Raw genomic sequence first — 24,803 nt, 5'->3', positions numbered from 1 at the left:
TCTCACTGAGTTGCAGAGGGCCTCACTAAGTAGCTGAGGCTGTCCATGAACCATGATCCTTCTGTCTCATCTGCCCAAATGCTGTGATTACAAGCGTGTGCCACCATGCCCGGCTTTATTCTTTATTTTTTTTTATTTATTTTTTGGTGGTACTGGGGTTCCTGGAAGCCCTTCTACCTCTGGTCTACACTCCCAGACCTATTTTTATACTTTTTTATTTGGAAACAGGGTCTCTTAAGCCAGCGCTTCTGGCTTCGAACCTGCACGATCCTCCTGTCTCCTCTTCCTAAGCATGGGGATTACAAGCGTGCGCCACCACGCCCGGCTTTATTCTTTATTTTGAAACAGGGTCTCACTAAGTTGCAGAGGGCCTCACGAAGTAGCTGAGGCTGCCCTTGAACTGTGATCCTCCTGTCTCAGCCTCCCAAGTCCTGGGATCACTAGCCTGCGCCACCATGCCTAGCTCCGTAGCGCTACTTTTAACTTTTTTATTTTCTTCTTTTTTTTGGTGGTACTGGGGATGGAACCCAGGGTCATTCTACCTCTGAGCTAAACCCCCAGCCCTATTTTTTATTTTTTATTTTGAAACAGGGTTACACTGAGTTCCAAAGGGCCCCACTAAGTAGTTGAGATTGTTTGTGGACAGCGATCTGCCTGTCGCAGCCTCCCAAGTGCTGTGAATGAGGCACACGCCACCACATTCTGCAAAAAATAAAACTTTCCTTAAAAACTCAGTAATATGAGGCAGGCATGGACAGTACCAGGAATGATGGAAGTTTAACAGATACTTACCTCTTCACGGAAGAATATGGTGGGCCGAGTTTGGGTCTGCGCCCGGAGCATGCTGCGGCCCCGAGCGGCCAGGGTGAGCCACTCCGTCCATTGTTACAATAACACACAGCCCCCTGGCGGGAAAGGAAGGGGCATCCATCATTCGGTGGCTGGGTTTTAGAGAGAGAAAGGACAGAATGAGGGCATGGGGGGAGGGATGAAAGGGATTGTTTAGAAAGTTACAGCCCAGAGAGAAAGGGGGGGCCGCCCCATTTAGAAGCGCTTTATTGGAAATCGCGATAAATGCCTGGCACAGGGCCAAAAGAACAGTACTTGCAAAGTAAGCCCTGCCCGGCGACTGACACATCAAAGAGGCCATTGTAGGAAAAGGACAACTTTAAAAACAGATAAATAGTAAGTGGAGAGGAGACCCAAGCCGAGGGGCCAAGGAAGCCTCGAAATGGGCCCAATGTATGGAAGCTGGGGCCAAATGGATTCAGAGGTTCGTGCAGGTACTGAGCAATGTTTGTTTGTTTGTTTTATGATTCTGGGGATGGAACTCAGGGTCATTCTAACTTTGAGTTATACCCCCAACCCAATTTATTTTATTTATTTATTTATTTATTTTTGCGGTACTCGATTGGAACCCAGGGACATTCTACTTTCAGGCTATACCCACAACCCTCTTTTTGTATTCTTTATTTATTTTTATTTTTATTTATTTGCGGGTCTGGGGATGGAACCCAGGGGCATTTGACCTCTGAGCTACACCCCCAGCCCTAATTTTTATTCTTTATTTTGAAACCAGGTCTCATTGAGTTGCAAAGGGCCTCACTCAGTAGCTGAGGCTGTCTGCGAACCGCGATCCTCCAGTCTCAGTCTCCCGAATGCTGGGATTACAAGAGTGCACCACCACGTCCGGCTTGTATTCTTTATTTTGAAACACGGTCTCACTGAGTTGCAGAGGGCCTAAGTAGCTGAGGCTGGCTGCGAACTGTGATCCTCCCGTCTCAGCCTCCCAAATGCTGGGATTACAAGCGTGTGCCACCACGCCCAGCTTATTCTTTTGATTTTGAAACAGGGTCTAAGTTGTGGAGGACCTAAGTAGCTGAGGCTGGCTGTGAACCCGGATCCTCCTGTCTCAGCCTCCCAAGTACTGGGATTACAAACGTGTGCCACCATGCCTGGTGAACCCAGGTGTATTCTAACTCTGAGTTATATCCCTAGCCATATTTTTATTTTATTTATTTTTGCAGCACTGGGGATGGAACCCAGGGGCATTCTACCTCCAAGCTACACCCCCCAGCCCTATTTTTTATTCTTTTTTTTTTAGTGGTACTGGGGGTGGAACCCAGAGGCTTTCTACCTCCGGGCTATACTCCCAGACCTTTTTTATATTTTATTTGGAAACAGGGTCTCACTAAGTTGCTGGAAGCCTCACTGAGTAGCTGGGGCTGGCTTCGAACCCGTGCGATCCTCCTGTCTCTGCCTCCCAAGCGCTGGGATTACAAACGTGCGGCACCACGCCTGGCTATTTTTTATTCTTTATTTTGAAACAGGGTCTCACTGAATTCTAGAGGGCCTCACTAAGTAGTAGCTGAGGCTGGCTCCGAACCTGCGGGATCCCCCTGTCTCCACCTCCCAAGCGCGGGAATGACTAGCTGCCACCACGCCCGGCTTTTTTTTTTTTTTTTTGTAATTTTGGAACAGAGCTGGGCCTGGTGGGCACGCTTGTCATCCCAGCATTCGGGAGGCTGAGACCGGAGGAACTCGGTTCGCGGCCAGCCTCAGCTACTTAGGGAGGCCCTCTGCAACTCAGTGAGACCCGGTTTCAAAATAAAGAATCAAAAATAGGGCAGGAGGTATAGCTCAGAGGTTGAATGCCCCTGGGTCCATCCCTAGACCTGCAAAAACAAAACAAAACAAAAAATCAAATTAAGCAATAAAAAACAGGCTCTGGGGTGTAGTTCAGAGGTAAAATGCCCCTGGATTCTATCCTCAGTACTGCAAATAATTAAAAAATAAAATAGTAAAAAATAGGGCTGGGAGTGTTGCTCAGAGGTAGAATGCCCCTGGGCTCCATCCCCAGTACCGGAAAAAAAGAAAAAAATCGGAGCAGGCGCTCACTAAACCGCTGAGGGCCTCGCTAACTTGCGGAGGCTGGCCTCGAACCTGCGATCCCCCTTTCCTCGGCGCGGCGCGCCCGCCGCCCGGCCCTACGCGGCCCGCGTGGCGGCCCGGCCCTGCGGACCCGCGTGCGCGCGGCCTGGGCGGGCGCGCGCCCCCGACGCCGCCTGCGTGCGCGCGCCCGGCGCGCCCCACGCCGCTGACGCACAGCGCGCCCAAGATGGCGGCGCGGTCGTCGTCGTCGCGGGCGGCGGCCGGGGCGGCGGCGCGGGGCCGGGGCCGGGGCCGGGGGGAATGAGGCGGCCTCGGCGGGCCGGCGGCGGCGCGGGGTAGCGGACGCGGCTCCCTCCCGCGCGCCCGCCCGGGCGGGCCATGATGAAGCTCAAGTCGAACCAGACGCGCACCTACGACGGCGACGGCTACAAGAAGCGCGCCGCGTGCCTGTGCTTCCGCAGCGAGAGCGAGGAGGAGGTGGGCCGGCGGGGGGCCCTCGGCGTTGGCGCTGTCTCGGTTGGGTCGTCTCGCTAGCCGGCCGCAGGGCTCCCTCCCTGCCCGCCCCCGGGGAGACCTCCGGGACCGCAGGGGCGAGGGGGCTAAGGCTCTCGAGGCGGTTTCCTCGGCTCCCAGGGACCTAGGAAAAAGAAATCTGGGCTGCCCACGGCGTCCCTGGCGGCGGAGGGCATCCAGGAAGGCGCGGGGCTTGAGAATCCGCAGGGAGCAGCTGCTGGGGAAGTTGGCGACATGCCCGCGGGAGGCGGCCCGCCGCGCGGGGAGATGGCAGTGAGCGGGGCGCGGGGAGGGAGGACGGCGGGGCAGGGGAGGGAGGACGGCGGGGCACGGGGAGGGAGGACGGCGGGGCAGGGGAGGGAGGACGGCGGGGCACGGGAGGGAGGACGGCGGGGCAGGGGAGGGAGGACGGCGGGGCAGGGGAGGGAGGACGGCGGGGCACGGGGAGGGAGGACGGCGGGGCAGGGGAGGGAGGACGGCGGGGCAGGGGAGGGAGGACGGCGGGGCAGGGGAGGGAGGACGGCGGGGCAGGGGAGGGAGGACGGCGGGGCACGGGGAGGGAGGACGGCGAGGCAGGGGAGGGAGGACGGCGGGGCACCGGGAGGACGGCGGGGCAGAGGAGGACGGCGGGGCAGGGGAGGGAGGACGGCGGGGCAGGGGAGGGAGGACGGCGGGGCGCGGGGAGGGAGGACGGCGGGGCAGGGGAGGGAGGACGGCGGGGCAGGGGAGGGAGGACGGCGGGGCAGGGGAGGGAGGACGGCGGGGCAGGGGAGGACGGCGGAGCCCGGCCGGCTGCAGTCCGGCGTCGCCGCGCGGCGCCTCGCGTCGAGATGGGGAAGGAACTCGGTCCGTTAGTTAGGGAAGCCGTGATGAGAGGCCCGCTGCCAGGGCTCGCCGTCCAGGCGTCCAGCGGGAGCGGGCACTGCAGGGACTAGGGAACGAGCGCGGCGGGCCGCTGTGGAGGGCCGGCTGGGCCCTCGGCGGCCGGGGGGAGTGCGCATCGTGGACGCCCGCGAAGAGACGCATTGCCAGGGACCGAAGCCGGGGCCTGTCGTAAGGCGTGTGCTAAAATGAAATGACCGGTGGTGGTTGCTGGTCCAGACGCTTTGTCCTCTTCGGTAGCCTATCGTATTAGGGGAAATCAGCTGGGATCCTAGGCGGTTAACGGGGGAAATGAATTAGCATAATAACCTGTCTTGCTCTACTGCCAGGTTAAGCCTGTGCGAGCACCCCGATTAGAAGTAGAAGGGTGTATAATTTAGGCTTATGAATGATGCGAGAATTTTTGTCCTGAAAGATCACGCTAGAAATTAAAAACACGTGAGTATTTTGGTTAAGTTGGGAATCCTTTAGAGATCGTAAGCTAACTAACGAAGACTTGGTTTTCTGGTTTCCGTTAGACAGTTTATTATATACTGACATCAGCAGCCGACATTAGGGCTGCTGCCTGATTACGTGAAGGCTGTTACAGCTGGAGCCTGTGAAGAACAGTACAGTTAATGAAGTGGGCCCATTTTAGACTTGTTCAGTTCCATTAAACAAGTATGTTTTATTTATTTATTTATTTTGGTGGTCCTGGGGGTGGAACCCAGAAGCTTTCTACCTCCGGGCTATACTCCCAGACCTTTTTTATATTTTATTTGGAAACAGGGTCTCTCACTAAGTTGCTGAGAGCCTCACTAAGTAGCTGAGGCTGGCTTTGAACCTGTGTGATCCTCCTGTCTCAGCCTCCCAAGCGCGGGGATTACAAGCGTGCACCACCACGCCCGGCAACAAGTATGTTTTAAATAACCTACTATGGGTGCAGCTCTTTGTTATATGCGATTTAAAGAAAACCATCCCTTTTTGCCCAAAGTAGTTTTAGATGGGGTCTCTTAATTTGGAAGAATTTTGGAACACAAAATAATCTCTAGGGCACTGTTCACCTCTCAGATTTATACAATTGTGTTGGAAGGGAAGTAACTTGTTAATTCCATGAGAACTTTTATGTTTCTAAGTAACACTCCAGAGGTTGGAAGTATTAGCTGCCACACAGTGTGGGGAAGTGAAATTCAAACTTAACAGGACATTCGACCCAGTTTTATTTTTTAATGGGCACTAATGGCTTTAATCAAGATAGAATAGTTCACAGAGCATGATTAGTGTCGTACAGTAGTAACCGAAGGATAAACAGGGCCTTGGTTTATAAATTCAGTTTATAAACTCTCATTACTCCACTGTAATTATGCAGCTCAATATGCTATGGTGTAAACCAGTGCAATTTGAGTTAAGAAAGATAGCTTTTTTTTTTTTTTTTTTTATGGTGCTGGGAATGGAACCCAGGGCATTGTACTTTTGGGTTACATCCCCAGCCATATTTTATTTTATTTAGAAACTGTCTCGGTAAGTTGCTGAAGCTGGCCTTGAACCTGCGATCTTCCTGTCAGCCTCTCAAGTACTGGGATTACAAGCTTGTGACACCATACCTGGTAAAAGAAGGAATCTTTTTTTGTGTGTGTGTAGCACTGCGGATTGGACACAGAAGCATTCTACCTCTGAGCTACACTCCAGCCTTATTTTTATTTTTAGTTGGAAACAGGTCTTATTAGGTTGATGAGAGTCTCAGTGTGCGGTGAGACTCTCCTTGAACCAGCGATACTCCAGTCTCAGCTTCCCAAGTACTAAGATTACAAGTATATGCCACCATGCCCGGAGAAAGAGGGAATCTTAAATCTAGAAAAAGCTGGGTGTGGTGGCACACGCTTGTAATCCCCACACTTGGGAGGCTGAGACAGGAGATTCACACTGGTTCCAAGCCAGCCTCAGCTACTTAGTGAGGCTCTCAGCAACTTAGACCCTGTTTCCAAATAAAGTATAAAATAGGTCTGGGAGTATAACCCAGAGGTAGAATAGCCCCTGGGTTCCACCCCCAGTTCCCCCCCCCCAAAAAAAAAATAGAAGAAAATAGAGCTGGGGATATAGCTCAGTGATAGAATGCCCATGAGTTCCACCCCCAGGACACCAAAAAAATAAAGAGATGATATATCTAGCTTTAATTTCAATACTTGGGAGGCTGAGACAGGAGGATTGAAGGTTTGAGGACAGCCTCAGTAAGTAGTGAGACTAATCAACCTAGTGAGACTGTTTCAAAATAAAAATAAAGCTAGCGTGGTGGTGTACGCCTGTAATCCCAGTACTTGGGAGGCTGAGACAGGAGGATCTCAGGTCTGTGGCCAGCCTCAGCTACTTAGTGAGGCCCTCTGCAACTTAGTGAGATCCTGTTTCAAAATAAAGAATAAAATAGGGCAAGGCATATGGCTCAGAGGTATAATGCCCCTGGATTCAGTCTCCAGTAAAATGCACATCCACATGCACACATACTCACACACACACACACACACACACACACACACACACACACACACAGAGTAAAATGCACATCCGCATGCACACAAACTCATACACACACACACACACACTCTCTCTCTAAGATAGGACTGGGGGGTGTAGCTCAGAGGTAGAATGCCTCTGGGTTCAGTCCCCAGTACCTTTACACACACAAAAAGCCAGTGATACCGAATATAAGACAGATGAGGTTACAGCGTTTGGGAAAGGTAAAGCTGTCCTAAAGGTCTTTTTACTATCCTGAGGTAGAACTCAGACTGATCTGGAACTCAAGAGATCTGTTGAGTAGCTGAGACTCTTAAGTGTGCACTACTGCACCCAGGTTCTGTTCTGTGTGTGTGTGTGTGTGTGTGTGTGTGTGTGTGTGTTCCTGGGGATGGAACCCAGGGGCATTCTACTTCTGACCTACACCCCAGTCCTATTTTTTATTCTTTCTTTTTGAAACAGGGTCTCACTAAGTTTCAGAGGGCCTTACTTAAATAGCTGAGGCTGGCTGAACCTTCGATCCTCCTGTCTTAGCCTTCCAAGTACTGGGATTACAAGCGTGCGCCACCATGCCCGGCAGCACCCAGGTTCTAAAGGGTCTGTTTTAACCAGGGTGGGGGTATTACTAACAGAATCGTGTTAATTAGATTTCTTTGTACTTTAAAACTGTTTTTAAAAAGAGCTGGTGTGGCGCATGGTGTCACATGCTTGTAATCCCTGCATATGGGAGACTGAGACAGACTGATCCAGGTTCACAGTCAGCCTCAGCTACTTAGCGAGGCTCTTTGCAACTCAGTGACACCCTGTTTCAAAATAAAAAGAGTAGGGATAGGGGTATATCTCAGAGGTAGAATGCTCCTGGGTTCCATCCCCAGTACCACCAAAAAAATTAAAAAGGAAGGATGAAAGCCGGCAGACCTACAAAAATAAAAATAAAAAAGATGAACCTAAAAGATAACTTCAACCTAACACCTTTTGTTTGTGAGATTGTCCTCTAGGAGCCTTACATATCTCGGCAAGGAGAGATAATTGCCACTCAAGGTCCGCAGTGGGCACAGGCGCTGCTGCCTGAGTGTTTGTCTAGAAATGCCCAGCGGAGCAGGTGGAGGGACATCCCTGCAGCCACGCTTTCCCACGGCTCTGGAGAGGGGAGGCAGGTGCGTGGCAGTCCCCGTGGCTATCACCATGACGAAGGGCCTCTCAGAGGGAGTCACTTGGTAGCACGTCTGGGTTGTTGTCCAGCATTACGTTGCTCTAAGGTCCGGAGGGATGCATTGATTCAGCCACGTGGCTGGACTTCTCTGCTCTTTGCTTCTTAAAACCTACCTGGGGGCTGGGCGTTGTGGCACACACTTGGAATCCCAGTTGTGCAGTCAGCCTCAGCTACTTAGTGAGGCCCTCTGCAGTGTATTGAGACCCGGTTTCAAAATAAACAATTAAAAAAAGCCAGGCATGGTGGCGTGCTCTTGTAATCCCAGCACTTGGGAGGCTGAGACAGGAGGTTCACACAGGTTCAAAGCCAGCCTCAAGAGCCGGGCGTGGTGGCGCATGCTTGTAATCCCCGCGCTTGGGAGGCGGAGACAGGAGGATCGCGCAGGTTCGAAGCCAGCCGTGCTGGCGTAAGAGACCCTGTTTCAAAAATATAAAATAGGTCTGGGAGTGTAGCCCGGAGGAAGGAGGGCTTCCAGGAACCCCAGTACCACCAAAAAAAAAAAAAAGCCAGCCTCAGCTACTTAGGCTCTCAGCAACTTAGTGAGACCGTTTCTAAATAAAGTATAAAATAGGTCTGGGAGTATAGCCCAGAGGTAGAAAGCCCCTGGGTTCCACCCAAGTACCACCAAAAAATAAAAAACAAAACAAAAAATAAATAAATAAAAATAGGGCTGGGGGTGTGGCTCAGAGGTAGAATGCCCTGGGTTCCATCCCAGTATCACACACACAAAAAACCAACCTTCCTGAGGCTGTGCACGTGCATAGGGCGTTCTGGGCCTGAACTCAGGGTCCCTCTTAAACGTTTTATCTTGAAATGAGGTCTCTGCGTTGCTGAGGTTGGCCTCAAATCTGCGATCCTGCTGTCTCAGCCTCCCAAGTACTGAAGTAACAGGCATTGCCACTGCAGTCTGCTTCAGCCTGTTTCTTGAGGGTCCTGATGTGTGCTGGTTTCTGTGGTCCCTGCTCTAGCCAGCCTGTGCCTGCCCCGCCTGCCTCCTCAGCAGCTTCACACCTGCGCCCCAGCTCTCCTGCACCTTCCCCAGCTGTCACTCCCAGGGAACAGGCTCTCTTATCTCTGTCTTAAGAACGGTAAGGTAAGGCCGGGCGTGGTGGCGCACGCTTGTAATCCCAGCATTTGGGAGGCTGAGACTGGAGGATGGCAGTTTGCGGCCAGCCTCAGCTACTTAGTGAGGCCCAGTTTCCAAATAAAGAATAAAAATAGGGCCAAAGGTATAGCTCATAGATAGAATTCCTCTGGGTTCCATCCCTAGTACTGAAAACAAAACAAAACAAAAAAAAACACCTAACAACCTGTGCTCCTCCTGCCCCAGCCTGCTGGTGCTGAGATTCCAAGGTCCCCACGAGCCTGTCTGGCTCCTTTTCTCTGGGCTGTCCTCACAGCACAGGGCTCCCTCCCTCTGTGGGTGTCCTTCGTGCTGTAGACCCCTCCATTCTCTGGCTTCCACTGTGAGCTGTGGGCAGTCTTTGCGCCTCCTCTGCCCCTGCCCCATGCCATCTTGGAGTAGCCATCCTTACCCTGCTTTTTGCTCCCTTCTTTGAGATGGGGTCCTGCTGTGGGGCCAGGCTGGTCTCCAGCTCCTGGGCTGAGGCGGTCCTCTTGTCTTGGCCTCCCACTAGCTGGAACCACAGGCCGCCGGTGCCACTGACTGGACTACACGGATTACTTTCACATGTGTATTTTGTGTGTGCGGGTCTGGGGATGGAACTCAGGGGCATTCGACCTCTGAGCTACATCCCCGCCCTTTTTTGTTTTTTTATTCTTTATTTTGAAACTTAATGAAGTTGGGGAGGGCCTCACTAAGTAGCTGAGGCTGGCTGCAACCCTGATCCTCTGGTGTCCTCCTCAGTGCTCGGCTGGGATTACAAGTGTGGCCACCACTGGGTTTTTTTTTTATAGCCAAGAAATTTATGTAGGCAATGGGGTTTAAAGGAAAAGCAGAGAGAGGAGAGAAAAGCAGTGGAGAAAGAGAATTAAAGAACAGAGTTTGACCAAGTAGCTAAAGCTGGCTACGAATCTGTGATCCTCATGTCTCTGCCTCCCAAGTACTGGTATTACAGGTGTGAGTCACCACACCTTTTTTTTGTGTGTATGTGTGGAGATTGAGTTTAGGATTTCATATTCCTGTCTCCAAGCTATATCCCTGACCCTCAACTGAATTCTTGAGTTCATACACCAAAAAACAACAAAAACCTGCCCCAGTGCTGGGATTACTAGCTTGTGCACCAGGCCTGGCTAGCACCCGCATTTAAAACAACCAGAAGAGTAGAATGTGTTTGTGATGGGGCCATAGACTATGATCTGTACCAACTCCAGCAGCATCTGCGGCAGCCTTGTGACCGTCAGCTGCAGCCAGTCACAAAGCTTGGCACTTGTGCGTGTGTGTAGTGGGAGGAAGCCGGTTTCATCAGAAATGTGGATATTTTGGGCAGCTTTTGAATCACAAAAAGTACTTTTTTTGTGTGGCACTGGGAATTGAACCCAGGAGCATTCTACCTCTGAGCTAAACTCCTAGTCCAATTTTTTACCTCTTATTTGGAAACAGGATCTTACTAAATGTGGAGGGCCTCACTAAGTAAGGATAGCTTTGAACCAGTGATCCTCCTGTCTCAGCCTTCCAAGTACTGGGATGTATGCACCACTATACCTGGCTTACAAAAAGTACTTTTTTTTTACAGGTCTGGGGATGGAACCCAGGGGCATTCAACCTCTGAGCTATACCCCCTGTCCTATTTTTTTATTCTTTATTTTGAAAGAGGGTCTCACTAAGCTGCAGCTATCTGTGAACTGTGATCCTCCAATCTCAGCCTCCCGAATGCTGGGATTACAAGCGTGCACCACCATGCCCGGCCCAAAAAGTACTTTTGAAGGCTTTTTAAATTTTTTTTTATTTTTAGAACTGGGAATTGAACCCAAGGGCATTCTACTTCCAAGCTACCTTACTCCCAGTCCTATTTTTTATATTTTTTTATTTGGAAACAGGGTCTCTTAAGCCAGTGAGGCTGGCTTCGAACCTGTGCGATCCTCCTGTCTCTGCCTCCCAAGCACGGGGATGACAAGCGTGCGCCACCACGCTCAGCTTCCAGCCCTACTTTTTATTCTTTATTCTGAAACGGGGTCTCACTAAGTTGTGGAGGGCCTCACTAAGTAGCTGAGGCTGGCTGTGAACCTGTGCTCCTCCTCTCTTAGCCTCCCAAGTACTGGGATTACAAGCATACCCAAGTTTATTTTTTATTTTGAAACGTGGTCTAATTAGCAGAGGGCCTCTCCACGTTGCCGAGACTGGCTGCCAACATGTGATCCTCCGGTCTCAGTCTCTCAAGTACGAGGATTACAGGCATGCATATACATGACTTATTTTTAATTTTAATTTTATTTTATTTGTGGTACTGAGATGGAACCCAGGGGCTTTCTACCTCTGGCCTACACTCCTAGACCTATTTTATATTTTAACCTGCGCAGTCCTCCTGTCTCAGCCTCCCAAGTGCTGGGATTACAAACAAGCACCACCATGCTGGCTTATTCTTTATTTTGAAATAGGTCACACTAAGTTGCTAAGGCTGGCCTTGAAACTTAGATCCTTCTATTTTAGTTTCCCAAGTATTGGGATTACAGGTATGTGCTACCAAAAAAAATTTTTTTTGGCACCGAGGATTGAACCCAGGGACATTCTACCTCTTAGCTACACTCCCAACCCTACTTTATTTTGAAACAGGGTCTCACTGAGTTGCAGAGGGCCTCACTAAGTAGCTGAGGCTGTCCTTGAACCTGGATCCTCCTGTCTCAGCCTCCGGAGTGCTGGGATTCCAAGCATGCCCACCACGCCCCGCTCTAAAATTTGTTTCTTTCCTTTTGTGTGTGTGTGTGGGGTCTGGGAATGGAACCCAGGGGCATTTGACCTCCAGTCTACATTCTCTGCCCCTCCCTCCTCTCTTCCTTCTTCTTTCTTTCTTTCTTTCTTTCTTTCTTTATTTATTTATTTCTTTCTTTCTTTATTTATTTCTTTATTTATTTCTGTGGTACTGGGGTTCCTGGAAACCCTTCTACCTCTGGGCTACACTCCCAGACTTATTTTATATTTTTTATTTGGAAACAGGGTCTCTTAAGCCAGCACGGCTGGCTTCAAACCTGCACGATCCTCCTGTCTCTGCCTCCGGAGCCCGGGGATTAGGAGCGCGGGGATTACAAGCGTGCACCACCACGCCTGGCTTTATTCTTTATTTTGAAACAGGGTCTCACTGAGTTGCAGAGGGCCTCACTAAGTAGCTGAGGCTGGCCACGAACCGCGATCCTCTGGTCTCAGCCTCCCAAATGCTGGGATTACAAGCATGAGACACCACGTCCAGCTAAAAATTTGTTTCTTAATGATAAAAATTTCAGGATTTTTTTTTTAGTAGGTGTCCTGTAGTAAATGATATTGAAAGTATGAGTAAGTTAATTCCCATATATAAAAATTTAAGGTGGAAGCCGGGCGTGGTGGCGGACATTTGTAATCCCAGCGCTTGGGAGGCTGAGACAGGAGGATTGCACAGGTTTAAAGCCAGCCTCAGCTACTTAGGCTCTCAGCAACTTAGTGAGACCCTGTTTCCAAATAAAATATAAAAAATAGGTCTGGGCCGGGTGTGATGGCGCACGCTTGTAATCCCAGCGCTTGGGAGGCAAAGACAGGAGGATCGCGCAGGTTTGAAGCCAGCCGTGCTGGCTTAAGAGACCCTGTTTCCAAATAAAAATATAAAAATATAAAAAATAGGTCTGGGAGTGTAGCCCGGAGAAGAGTTTCCAGGGTTGCCAGGAACCCCAGTACCACCAAAAAAAAAAAAAAAAAAAAAAAAAGGTCTGGGAGTATAAGCCTGGAGGTAGAAAAGCCCTTGGGTTCCCATCCTCAGTAACACACACACACACACACACACACACACCTTAAGGTGCAGATACTTTTTATTTATTTTTTGCTCTACTGGGGATGGAACCCAGGGGCATTCTGCCCCCAAGTGACATCCCTAGCCCTATTTTTTATTATTCATTTTGAAACAGGGTCTTCCTGAGTTGCAAAGGGCCTAAGTAGCTGAGGATGTCTTCGAACCGTGATCCTTCTGGCTCAGCTTCCCAAATGCTGGGATCACAAGCGAGTGCCACTATACCCAGCTTTTTATTTTGATTAGTTGAATACAACTTGCAGAACATTTTGAAAGAAATTTATGTTCTTGACATATTTCTATTACTAGCATTTCATCTATACCTTGTGTTCATCCGATAGTCTTATTTTAAGTACACAATAAATAATAAAGAACTTTTTTTTTTTTGCAGGTCTGGGGATGGAACCCAGGGGCATTTGACCTCCGAGCTACACCCCCTGCCCTATATTTTATTATTTATTTTGAAACCGGGTCTCACTGAGTTGCAGAGGGCCGCACTAAGTAGCTGAGGCTGTCCTCGAACCACGATCCTCCAGGTCTCAGCCTCCCGAATGCTGGGATTACAAGAATGCTGGGATTACAAGCGTGCGCCACCACGCCCGGCAATAAAGAACTTTTAAAACAATCAAAATCACGCTGGGCGCGCACGCTTGTAATCCCCCGCACTTCGGAGGCAGAGACAGGAGGATCGCGCAGTTTTGAAGCCAGCCGTGCTGGCTTAAGAGACCCTGTTTCCAAATAAAAAATATAAAAATAGGGCTGGGAGTGTAGCCCAGAGGTAGAAGGGTTTCCAGGAACCCCAGTACCACCATAATAATAATAATAATAATAATAATAATAATAATAATAATAATAATAAATAAACAATCAAAATCCCCTAGGCTGCCAGGGGAGTTGAGATTTGAGGAAGCTACATGTCCACTTTAAGAAAAGGAACTCTCTGTTGAATAGGAACAGCAGATTAAGCTACTCTTTTTCTCCATTGCTGCTTAAGCCTAGGCGTTTCTGTTGTTTTGCTGTGGCACAAACCCAAGCGTACTTGAGTGCTGGGCAGGCCTTCCACACGCTCCCCAGCTGTCAGGCCTGGGAGTACTTGAGCCTCCAGTTGGAAATTGCTGTCCAGGATTCAGGCTGTGGTTTGGTTTTTCTTTTTTCATTCCTTGCTTGGGTGAAGAGACTTGATGAGGGCCAGATAAACAAGCCCTGGAGCCAGGGAGCTGTAAGCTACTGAGCCGATTTGCCTGTGAGGTCTCCTGGCCCCTTTCCTTGCCAGGTTAGTCATCCCTCCAGGATTTGGGTCCCTTTTCAACTTGTCAGGAGCCCTGGCCATCCCTAGCCACATGGAAGGGAGAAGTGGGGGAGAGAAAAGCAGTTTGGAAAACCTCCAGAGAAAGCAGCACTCAAAACAGACCTTCCCTATGGAAGGTGTGGGGTTTTGTGTGTGGGGGGGTACTGGGGATGGAACCCAGGGGCACTCTGCTAGCAAGCTACATCCTGACCCTTTGTATTTTATTTTGAGACACAGGGTCTTTCTAAGTTGCCCAGGCTGAACTCAAACCTGGGATTCTCCTGCCTCAGTCTCCCAAGTCATGGGATTTGGGTATGTGCCAGCATTCCAGCTATTTTTTAAGATTTTGGTAAAATGCACATAACAAAATTTGCCATTTTAAGTCTCTTTAAGCGTATAGTTCTGGGGCATTAAGTACACTCATATTGCTCCGTAACCCTTCCCCTTCCATCTGCAGAGCTTTTCATCTTCCCACACTGAGACTCTATTAGCCAGTGCGTCCTCATCCTTCACCGTCCCAGCCTCCAGCTGCTGCTCCTTCTGTTGCTCTGATTGGACCACTCTAGATAAGCGGAGATGGTTCTGTCTTTCTGTCACTGGCTTATTTCACTTAGCAGAATGTCGGTAAGTTTATCCATGTTATAGCATGTGTCAGAGTTTCAAGACATTCCAGTACCTTATTTATTAAAAAAGAAAAAACTTGACCTGGAGAATTTTAAGTCTGGAACTCATTGACAACACTGTGCCCTGAATGGACTAGTATTTCACTGATTTCTCTTAATGAGTATCCATTGTTGTACTTACTATACACTATAGAATACAGTACTACAAAAATGATCAAGACTTAGGCCTGGCTGAAGGGCTCCTGACTCACAGGGGAGGGAAAAGCTTTACTTCCAAGTAAAGGTTGGGCAGAAGACACGCAGATACCTTGAGCTTTAAAGGCTGGGCAAGATTTGTTGTATTAGTTTTCCATGGCTTAGAATTAGACCTATCATTAGGAATTAATATTTTATTTTTTGGTGTTTTTGTTTTTTACTTGGGATGTAATTCAGGGGTATTCTACCTCCAAACAACACCCCCAGCCCTGTTTATTTTTTTGCAGGTCTGAGGATGGAACCCAGAGTCATTTAACCTCCCAGCTACACCCCCGTCCTATTTTTTATTCTTTATTTTGAAACAGGGTCTCACTAAGTTGCATAGGGCCTAAGTAGCTGAGGCTGTTCTCAAACCATGATCCTCCTGTCTCAGCCACCCGAATGCTGGAATTGCATGCGTGCGCCACCACACCCGATTTATTCTTTATTTTGAAGCAGGGTTTCAGCCGGGCGTGGTGGCGCACGCACGTAATCCCAGCATTTGGGCGGATGAGACCGGACAATCATGGTTCGCAGACAGCCTCAGCTACTTAGTGAGGCCCTCCACAATTTAGTGAGACCCTGTTTCAAAATAAAGAATAAAAAACGGCAGGGGATGTAGCTCGGAGGTCAAATGCCCCTGGGTTCCATCCCCAGACCCACAAAAAAGAGGAGAAAGAAGGAAAGGAAGAAAGAAAGAAAGTCTCACTGAGTTGCAAAGCACTTCACTAAGTAGCAGCTGAGGCGCTCTCCATGAACCGCGATCCTCTGGTCTCAGCCTTCCAAATGCTGCAGTTGCAAGCGTGCACCACCACGCCTGGCTTAGCACTTAATATCTTAAAAATCTACTTACTAAGAATAAAAGCAGCCGGGCGTGGTGGCGCACGCTTGTCATCCCCGCGCTTGGGAGGCAGAGACAGGAGGATCGTGCAGGTTCGAAGCCAGCCGCGCGCGCTGGCTTAGGAGACCCTGTTTCCAAGTAAAAATGTAAAAATAGGTCTGGGAGTGTAGCCCGGAGGTAAAAGGGCTTCCAGGAACCCCAGTACCACAAAAAAAAAAAAAAAAAAAAAAAAAAAGAATAAAAGCAAGCTGGGCGTGGTGGGCACGCTTGTAATCCCAGCATTCGGATTCGGGAGGCTAAAATTGAAGGATCGGGTTCTCAGACAGCCTTAGCTACTTAGTGAGGCCCTCTGCAATTTAGACCCTGTTTCAAAATAAAGAATAAAAAATAGGGCTGGGGGTGTAGCTTGGAGGTCAAATGCCCCTGGGTTCCATCCCCAAACCTGCAAAAATAAATAAATAAATGAATAAATAATAGGGCAGGGAGTATAGCTTGGAGTTTGAATGCCCCTGGGTTCCATCCCCAGACCCGCAAAAAAATAAATAAAAATATATAAAAAATAAATGAAAATAAAAGCAGTTGTAGAAGGGAAGCAATAGACTGAACTGCTCTTGGGAATACTAAAAGTGATACAGGAAACTGGATGAGGTGGCACAAGCCTGTCATCCCAGTACTTGGTAGGCTGAGATCGGAGGATCGCAGTTTCAAGGACAGCCTCAGCAATCTTTTTTTTTTTTTTTTTTTTTTTTGTGTGTGTGTGTGTGTGTGTGTGTGTTACTGGGAATGGAACCCAGGGGCATTCTACCTCTCCAAACTACACCCCAGGCCCTATTTTGAAACAGGGTACCACTGAGTTGCAAAGGGCCTTACTAAGTAGCTGAGGCTGTCTGTTAACCCCAATCCTCCTGTCTCAGCCTCCCAAATGCTGGGATGACAAGCATGAGCCACCACGCCTGGTCAGCCTCAGCAATCTCTGAGACTCAGCAACCTAATGAGATACACTCCCAGCCCTATTTTTATTCTTTTTTTAAATTTTTTTTATTATTTTTTTGCGGGTCTGAGGATGGAACCCAGGGGCATTCGATATCCGAGCTACACCTTCTGCCCTATTTTTTATTATTTTATATTAATTAATTAATTAATTTATTTATTTTTGGTGGTACTGGGGTTCCTGGAAGCCCTTCTACCTCTGGGCTACACTCAGACCTATTTTATATTTTTTATTTGGAAACAGGGTCTCTTAAGCCAGCAAGGCTGGCTCTGAACTAGCGCGATCCTCCTGTCTCCGCCTTCCAAGCGCGGGGATTACAAGCGTGCCCCACCACGACCAGCTATTCTTTATTTTGAAACCGGGTCTCACTGAGTTGCCAAGGGCCTCACTAAGTAGGTGAGGCTGTCCGCGAACCGCGATCCTCCAGCCTCAGCCTCCTGAATGGTGGGCCTATTTTTTGTTCTTTATTTTGAAACAGGGTCTCACTGAGATTGCTGAGGCTGTCCTTGAACCTGCGATCCTCCGATCTCAGCCTACCAAGTACTGGGATGACATGCTTGCGCCACCTCATCCAGTTTCCTGTATCACTTTTAGTATTCCCAAGAGCAGTTCAGTCTATTGCTTCCCTTCTACAACTGCTTTTATTTTAAATTAATTAATTTATTTATATACGGGTCTGGGGACGGGAACCCGGGGCATTTGACCTCCGAGCTACAGCCCCTGCCCTATTTTTATTTATTTTGAAGCTGGGTCTCACTGAGTTGCAGAGGGCCTCACTAAGTAGCTGAGGCTGTCCGCGAACTGCGGTCTCAGCCTCCCGCATGCTGGGATTACAAGTGTGCGCCACCACCCCTGGCTAGTGCTGAGTTTTTTGATCATGCTAGTTTCTGTTGTGATTGCAGGGGTAGGCTGAACTCTTCTGGCATTTGTAAAGACTGATTACTGGGTTAACTTTGAACAGGGCATGTGAAAGTTATTAAGTGTATGATTTCTAAAAATACGTGCTGATCAGAACTGTCACCTAGTGTGTTTAATGCATCTATTCTGGGCCCTCTTCTCCCACTGCCAAGACTCCCTAATCTCCCACAACTGCTGAGTTTGCTGCTTCCCGGGCAGCGACAGGCCTGCTTCCTCGGCCCCTTCACAGGCTGGCGCACAAATGCCCTTATTTTCCAGTGCTGCGGACGGGTGCGCAGCCTGCCCTTTTTCTTTCGTTTTCTTTCCTTGTTTGCTGCCTTGGGGGATCTCTTTTGCATTGCTACCTTCTTCTGGTGGACATTACTAAATGACAGTAACTGTTGAAGTAATTACAAAGTTAATTTGCACAAGGACCCAAGTAATTCTGGTCTTTCCGGAGTCCAGCTGTGGCTCAGGAGGCCTGGCACAGTGAACCTGGGTACGGCTGCTAGCATTAACACGGGCTTCGGGCTCACTGCGCGCCTGCCAGCGTGTGGCCACCCAGAACAGTGGCGAGGAGGCTTGGTCCTTGCTGGTTTGAGTGTGGTACTTGATCGTTTGAGTATTCTGAGCATGCTATGCCAGTTTAAACTATTAGAATCCATGCTCTGTCGAATGGAAGCTACAAACATGTCTGCTCCTCGTGCAGATGAGTGCTCTTAGGCCTGCTGTGATGCAACGGTCCGCGGGAAGAGTGCGGTAGTGTCCAGTGCCATCGCGTGGCACGGTGGGAAGGGCACAGTGGCGTCTTCCAGGGTGAAGGAGACACGTGTCCAGTGACGTCATCCAGTCCCAGGGTCATTGTGAGAATTGGAGTTGCGTGAGTGGACTCCGTAGCATTCGGCCATCTCAGGTCTGAACATGGCTGTGTGGCCAAGGCCTGAGCTGCCCTGGGGGGTTCTACCTCCAAGCCAGGGAGCCTGGAAACTTAGGAGGAAGCCTGCCTATGGTAACTTTGGCTTTGTTTTCCTTTACTAGGTATTGGGGATTGAACCCAAGGGTGTTCTACCTCTGAACTATACCCCCAGTCCTATTATTTTTAATTTTAAAACAAGGTCTCACTAAGTTGCTCAGACTGGTCTAGAACCTTGATCTACCTGTTTCAATCTCTCAAGTACAGGAAGTACAGGCCTGTGCCACCATGCCTGGCATAACTTTGGTTTTTTGGGGTTTTTGTTTTTGTGTGTGTGTGGTCCTGGGGATGGAACCCAGGGGCCTCTACCTCCAGGCTACCCCCCCACACACACACCACCTATTTTATATTTTATTTTGAAACAGAGTCTTACTAAGTTGCTGAGAACCTCACTAAGAAGCTGAGGCTGGCTTCAAACCTGTGCAATCCTCCTGTCTCGGCTTCCCAAGTACTGGGATTACAAGTGTGCACCACCACGCCCGGCAACTTTGTTTTAATAGCAGAAGATCAGAAATGTCCAGAATGTCCATTGAAAGGATTAGTTAAATAAAATTTGGTACAGCCATTTAATAAAATCCCCAATAGTTACCGTATGATTTCATTTATATGAAGGTTCAAAACAGCTTAAAGTAATCTGTAGTGGTGTCAATCCAGTAGAGATTACCTCTGGGCTGAGGACGTTGGCAGGAAAGAAGCACAAGGAACGGTCAGGGAGGTGGAAGTGTGTATTTTTATAGGTGTGTGGGTTTAGTTGGGTACATTAGTCACACTCGTGGAATTTTGCCCACAATCTGTTCTTTTCAGAGCATATGAATTACACTTCAGTTGCAACAAAATGTGCTTCCTAAAAATAAAAAACAAGCTGAGCACCACCCACACTTGTAATCCCAGTACTTGTGAGGCAGAGATAGGAGGATTGCAGGTTTGAGGACATCCTCAGTCACCTAGCAAGACTGTTTAAAAATAAAAAATACAAATTGCTGGGAGTATAGTTCAGAGGTAGAATGCCCTTCTCCCCGGGTTCAGTTCTGGGTACAAAAAAAAAAAAAAAAAAAACAGTCTAAATATGTTGCGGGTGAAATGTGCGTGGTGTGTGTGTGGGGAGAAGTTATTCCCCCCCCCCACCACACAATCAGACAAACAGAAAAACTGTGGATTCTTGTCCTAAGCTAAGAATAAATATTCATCGCTTGGACAGCTGCTGAAGATTTAAAGAAGTTTGTTAAAAAGATAGAAATATAGAGTTACATATAGAGAAATATATAGTTACAGCCCTGTGCTGGAGCGGGGCACAGGGGGGCAATTCAAATGAAAATGCCATAGAACTCCAGTTTACTAAGTGTCTTATGTTGACCAAGGCCGCAGCACGTCCTTTGATCTGGAGATAATGCTACCCCTCATCTCCAGCCCCGGCTCTGCTTCTGCTCTCTCTGCAGCCGGATTTGGGGCAGGAGGGGGGAGCAGTCCTGTCTCCAAACACAGGCTTCTACCTTTTGTCTTATCCCCCAAGATGTGTGAAATTGTTTTAGAATTGTAAAGAAACCTTCTTTCCTGGCCTCAGCCTTCCTCTTTTACAAATGGAAATTACAAGTCTCTGCTAGCTAGCCCTGGCTTTCTTTAGTATAAAAGATATATTTTTAAAATTGGACTTCTTTCCCAATACTGATACATTAATAAGTTTTAAAACCTCTTCCCAATACTAGTACAATTTATAGAAAGCTGGATGCCATGGCTCGGGCTCACGCCTGTGTTCCAACTGCTGGAGAAGCTGATGCTGGAGGTTCGCCCGAGCCCGGAGTTGAGACAAGCCTAGGCAACATAGTGAGGCTCCTTCTTCTTTTTTGGGGGGGATGGAACCCAGGGGCCTTCTACCTCCGGGCTATACTCTCAGACCAATTTTTTAAAATATTTTATTTGGAAACAGGGTCTCTTAAACCAGCTGAGGCTGGCTTGAACCTGTGTGATCTCCTGTCTAGGCCTCCCAAGTGTGGGATTACAAGTGTGTGCTACCATGCCCAGCTCCCTGACTTTGGGAGGTTGAGACAAGAGGATCACGCAGGTTCGAAGCCGGCCTCAGCTATTTAATGAGGCTCTCAGCAACTTAGTGAGACCCTTTTTCCAAATAAAATATAAAATAGGGCTGGGAGTATAGCCCAGAGGTAGAAAGCCTCTGGATTTCACCTCTAGTACCTCCCCCCCCAAAAAAACACACACACACACACACACACACACATATAAAATAAAAATAAGAAAGAAAATATTTATTTATTTTGAGGGGCACTGGGGACAGAACCCAGGGGCATTTGAGCTATACCCTCTGCCCAATTTTTTTATTGTTTTTTTTTTTTTTGTGTGTTTTTTTTGTGTGGTTTTTTTTTTTTTTTTTTTGTGGTACTGGGGTTCCTGGAAGCCCTTCTATTCACTCCCAGACCTATTTTTTTATATTTTTTTATTTGGAAACAGGGTCTCTTAAGCCAGCGCGGCTGGCTTCAAACCTCCACGATCCTCCTGTCTCCACCTCCCAAGCGTAGGGATTACAAGTGTGTGCCCGGCTATTCTTAATTTTGAAACAGGCTCTCACTGAGTTGCAGAGGGCCTCACTGAGTAGCTGAGGCTGTCCACAAACTGCAATCCTCCGGTCTCAGCCTCCCAAATGCTGGGATGACAAGCGTGCGCCATCACGCCTGGCTAATATTTATTTATATTTATGTGCTATACTATCCCAAGAAGTTGTCAAAAGAAGTGCTCTGAGGGCAGAGGCAGGAAGGAGACTGGCTTTTCACTGTGTGTGTGTAGTGGGGTGCTAGGTACTGAACCCCGGGGGTTCTGCCTCTGAGTTACACCTCGAGCCCTGTCTTTTGTTTTTATTTTGAAACAGAGATGAGAGTTGTACTACTTGCTGAGGCTGGCCTTGAGCCCATGATTCTCTTGTCTCAGCCTCCCCAGTACTGCGGTTACAGGTACACAGCACCACGTCTTAGTTTGCTGTATCTTTTTGGACCTTTTGAATATGTGGGGGTATGTGTGTGTTATGGGGATGGAACCCAGGGGATGTTCTGCCTCTGTACCACACACTCCAGCCCTTTTTATTTTTTACTTTGAAATAGATTCTTCCTAAATTAAGTGCCACCATACCCCACTGGGAAAAAAAGGTTTTTTTGTGTGTGGCACTTGAGAATAAACCCAGGGCATTCTGCCTCTGAGCTACACCCTCAGCCCTATTTTTTATTCTTTGTTTTGAAACAGGATCTCACTGTGTTGCAGAGGGCTTCACTAAGTCGCTGAGGCTGGCTGGGAACTTGTGATCTTCTTATCTCAGCCTCCCAATTACAGGAATTATAAGGGTGTTGCCAACACAGCCTCTGAAAAAATAAAATTTTATAAATAGTGGTGGGGCTTCTGGGCGTGGTGGAGCACACCTGTAATCCCAGTGCTTGAGAGACGGAGAAAGGGCTGCATGTTCAAGACCACCCCAGCAACGTAGCAAGACCCTGTTCAGTTAAGGAAAGGGACTGTGTGTGTTTAGAGTTGGGAGCCCCTGGGCTCACCCGGTGCCCACAGGTAAAGATGCAAGGGCTGGGGCTGCGCAGTGCCGAGCAGCCGCCGGCCAGTGCTGCATAAGTGTGAAGCAAATGGGAGCTGCAGTTGCCCTCAGTGCGCCGTGTGCATTCAGCAGGGCAGAATGTTAGTGCCGGAAGGTTTGAGAGATTCTGTGGACCACCTCACTCTGAACCTGAGAAAGCGCAAGTCTAGAAGACACGTTTTCTTTGGATCTCTTTGGGTGATGGGGGTCAGGTGCAGACGGTAACAGCACATCTTTGACTGTTCTGAAAAGCCGACAATATACACCCTTGGTTTCAAGTTTGACATCTTAAATGAGGTTGAAATGTGATCAGTGCATAGATGCTGCTTGGGGACCTCCATCTGCCTTTGGGTTTATAGTGAATGTCGTCGTCGTCGTCGTCGTCGTCTTCTTCTTCTTCTTCTTCTTCTTCTTCTTCTTCTTCTTCTTTTTTTTGGTGGTACTGGGGGTGGAACCCAGAGGCTTTCTACCTCCGGGCTATACTCCCAGACCTTTTTTATATTTTATTTTGAAAGAGGGTCTCACTAAGTTGCTGAGAGCCTCACTAAGTAGCTGAGGCTGGCTTCGAACCCGTGCGATCCTCTTGTCTCAGCCTCCCAAGCGTGGGGATTACAAGCGTGCGCCACCATGCCCGGCTTATAGTGAATGTCTGCTGCCTGAGCCTTTATTTTGGAGGATGTTGAGAACAGGGCTTGGCAGAACAAGCAGGGACTTCACAGCGCGTTCCTGTAGCTCAGCCAGTGCGGGGGAAGTAATGCAGTTTGTGGAGGTCAGGAATCTATTGCTTCGTTTGTTTTAATAACCTTAGGAAACGAGTATTCGAAGTATTTCGCTCACTCCATTTGGCTTTCAGAAATTTCCTAGGAAATAATTCTTGGCATTCTTCTTGGCCAGTTATAAAGGTCTCAAATGCTTGTCCTAAAATATCTAAGCCATAAATGGTTTTAGAGCAACACACCTCCTCTGTGCCCAGTTGTACTGTGCAGAGCCGGCCACTGTGCGCCACTTGGGTCAGGCAGGCCCTTCCCACTGCGTGGCCACGCCCTGGGCTCAGCCTCAACCGTGGAACCTGGGAGTGATCTGCATCTGCGACTGCCTTAAAATGCCCTGCCGAGCCAGGCGCGGTGGGCACGCTTGTCATCCCCACACTTGGGAGGCGGAGACAGGAGGATCGCGCGCGCTGGCTTAGGAGACCCTGTTTCCAAATAAAAATAATAATTAAAAAATAGGTCTGGGAGTGTAGCCCGGAGGTAGAAGGGCTTCCAGGAACCCCAGTACCACACACACACACAAAAAAAAAAGCCCTGTCGTGCCTGTCGCAGTGGCGTACGCTTTTAATCCCCGCGCTTGGGAGGCTGAGACAGGAGGATTGCGCAGGTTCAAAGCCAGCCTCAGCTCCTTAGTGAGGCTCTCAGCAACTTAGTGAGACCCTGTTTCCAAATAAAATATAAAATAGGTCTGGGAGTGTAGCCCAGAGGTAGAAAGTCTCTGGATTCCACCCCCAGTACCACCAAAAAATAAAAAAAGCCCCGCCGCTCCAAGGTGGGAGCTGCAGGGCGTCTCTGCACTGCACAGTATGGCACTTCTCTTCTCTGGGCAGAGAGCTTCCCTCTTAAATAAACAGCCCGAAACATCCGGGGAGGCCAGCAGTATTTACGAGGCGCTGGCAAACTGATCGCTTACATCCAGTGGTGCTGCCTGTTAGTTGGTTTTTGTTTTTTAGCCTCTGTATAGTTAAAAAATAGTTTTAAATGTTTAATATAGCTTTTAAAACTCTAGGAACTTAAACTCCTCCTGCTTGGCCCTGTGGTGATTTGTTGATTTATCGTCATCACAGTGCCTCACCTCATATCCAGTTCACTCATCTGTTAAACACTGTAGGGTCATCCCACAGGAGAGGCAGCTATGGCAGCTGTCTTTAGAACACTGTCAGCCGGGCGTGGTGGCGCACGCTTGTCATCCCCGCGCCTGGAAGGCGCACAGGTTCGAAGCCAGCCTCAGCTCCTTAGTGAGGCTCTCAGCAACTTAGCGAGACCCTGTTACCAAATAAAATATAAAATAGGTCTGGGAGTATAGCCCGGAGGTAGAAAAGCCCCTGGGTTCCACCCTCAGTACCACCAAAAAAAAAAAAAAAAAAAAAGGAAGGAAGAAAGAAAGAAAATTGGACTGGGATACTGGGATATAGCTTGGAGGTAGAAGAATGCCTCTGGGTCCAATCCCCAGGAACAAAAGTAAAAAAATAAAACCCTATGTCAGAGCTGGTCACATGCCTGTAATCCTAGTACTTGGGAGGCAGGGACAGGGATCAGAGGTTTGAAGCCATCCTCAGCCATTTAGCAAAACCCTGTTTCAGAATAAATTTTTGTGTGTGTGGTACTGGGGATGGAACCCAGGGGCATTCTACCTCTGAGCTATACCTCCTGCCCCATTTTTTATTCTTTGTTTTGAAACAGAG

General features: G+C 48.7%; 1 protein-coding gene across 1 annotated transcript in view; it reads left to right on the top strand.

Annotated features, from left to right (window-relative positions):
- Window positions 1–3,260: 3,260 nt before the first annotated feature.
- Window positions 3,261–24,803, top strand: part of NUDT3 (nudix hydrolase 3) — a gene marked incomplete at its 3' end in the record, with an annotated part of 46,493 nt that continues 24,950 nt past the window's right edge. Inside the window, exon 1 of the mRNA XM_080710164.1 lies at window positions 3,261–3,369. Coding sequence (XP_080566290.1) covers window positions 3,271–3,369 — 99 coding nt within the window. The 5' untranslated portion in view covers window positions 3,261–3,270. The remainder of the gene's footprint in view (window positions 3,370–24,803) is intronic.

The sequence above is a fragment of the Muscardinus avellanarius genome (genome assembly GCF_963383645.1).
Source record: "Muscardinus avellanarius genome assembly, chromosome: 14".
NCBI lineage: Eukaryota > Metazoa > Chordata > Mammalia > Rodentia > Gliridae > Muscardinus > Muscardinus avellanarius.
This window is presented reverse-complemented; position numbering and strand designations above follow the sequence as displayed.